The following is a 1,399-nucleotide window of genomic DNA, read 5'->3' on the forward strand; positions in this document are numbered from 1 at the left end:
TGGATAAAAATGTTGGATATAACTTTAAGCATTATAGTGGAAACATTTGTTGTGTTTACTTTCTTTTTCTAACATTTCTGCCTAATAATTTATTATTATTCCTGATTATTATCCATGTATGTGTTACCTGGTCTTTGTTTGACAAAATATGATTCCCAGTGCACACAGACTTACTTAATCACATTACTGAGTGCACTGTTGGTTACAGAGTCTACTTCCTTTTTAGTAACAATTTTTATATAATAGGATTATAATAGGATTACAGAATCAAGAAGTTTCTATCTAAAGTATAAATCTATATTTTACATGTTTTTTCTGCATCAAATTCAAATTATTTACATTTTTTCACACTGAATCATTTTCCAATTGTTTATTTCTAATTTTGAAAATATTATGTCAAATAACTATACATTCTATTTACTACCTTTAAATTAAATAGTGCGATATCATATGTGTGTGTGTGATTTGTGTGACCATAATACGGTATATCAGTCTTACCTCAAATCCATGTTTCTCTGAAGGCACCCATATAAGTCTCTTAGCCGCCCAGTCAGCTTGGCTGGAGGCGGAGAACACTGGGGTTGGTGACCCAGGCCCCGCCCCTGTGGACAGGAAGCGGGTGACATCATTAACATTGCCCCCCGCTGGCCTGGACATGGTTGAAGCACTGTGTAGGAGAAAGAAAGAGAGAGAGTTGTAACTGTTTATGGAGGAAGCACAGCACAGCAGAGAGACCAATCATTACCCTTAATAGAATTATAACCATCATCATTATGATGCCACTGAGGCAATCAGCAAGTCCATCAGTCACAAAGGACAGATAGGGCAACAGAGAAAGGCGGTGAGAGACAAACCAACAAACAAGAGAAATAGAAAGAGGATTACAGTATTGTGACATTTAATATTGCAGTTATACTAAAGGATCGCCTGATAGAGAGTGCCAGTAACAGAATGCAGATGAGAAAATATGCGTGTGACTATGCAAAGGATGTACATATCTGACTGCGAAAATACACACCCACATATAGATTTGTGTATTTTGGATCTTCTTGCTGAATATCTGCATTTACATTGACATTTATGCACTTAGCATACACTTTTTATATAAAGTGACTTGCAAAACATGAACAAAAGCAAAAAGAGCCAACAATACGCATAATATAAAATGCCAGGTTTATTAGATTTATTAGACAACTAGATTAGGATTCTGCACTATACAGCATTACCAAAGAACATTTTGTCAGGCTGTTTAGGATGCTCAAATATACCTGAAGTGAGCTATCCGTTAGTATTTCTCTTCATTTGAATGGCAGTTGTTCGGCTGACCCATGCAAATACATGTGATTTAATATCTGCCATCTTTGCTCATGTGTTCTAAATTCAGTCAGATTTTTTTTTT

General features: G+C 35.6%; 1 protein-coding gene across 1 annotated transcript in view; it reads right to left on the reverse strand.

Annotated features, from left to right (window-relative positions):
• The window catches only part of LOC107550793 (myosin-10-like), a 35,481-nt gene extending 34,814 nt beyond the window's left edge, over positions 1-667 (reverse strand). The window contains exon 1 of the mRNA XM_016232170.1: positions 499-667. Coding sequence (XP_016087656.1) covers positions 499-657 — 159 coding nt within the window. The 5' untranslated portion in view covers positions 658-667. The remainder of the gene's footprint in view (positions 1-498) is intronic.
• Positions 668-1,399: the final 732 nt, after the last annotated feature.

The sequence above is a fragment of the Sinocyclocheilus grahami genome, unplaced genomic scaffold (assembly GCF_001515645.1).
Source record: "Sinocyclocheilus grahami isolate Dianchi unplaced genomic scaffold, SAMN03320097.WGS_v1.1 scaffold408.1, whole genome shotgun sequence".
Lineage (NCBI taxonomy): Eukaryota > Metazoa > Chordata > Actinopteri > Cypriniformes > Cyprinidae > Sinocyclocheilus > Sinocyclocheilus grahami.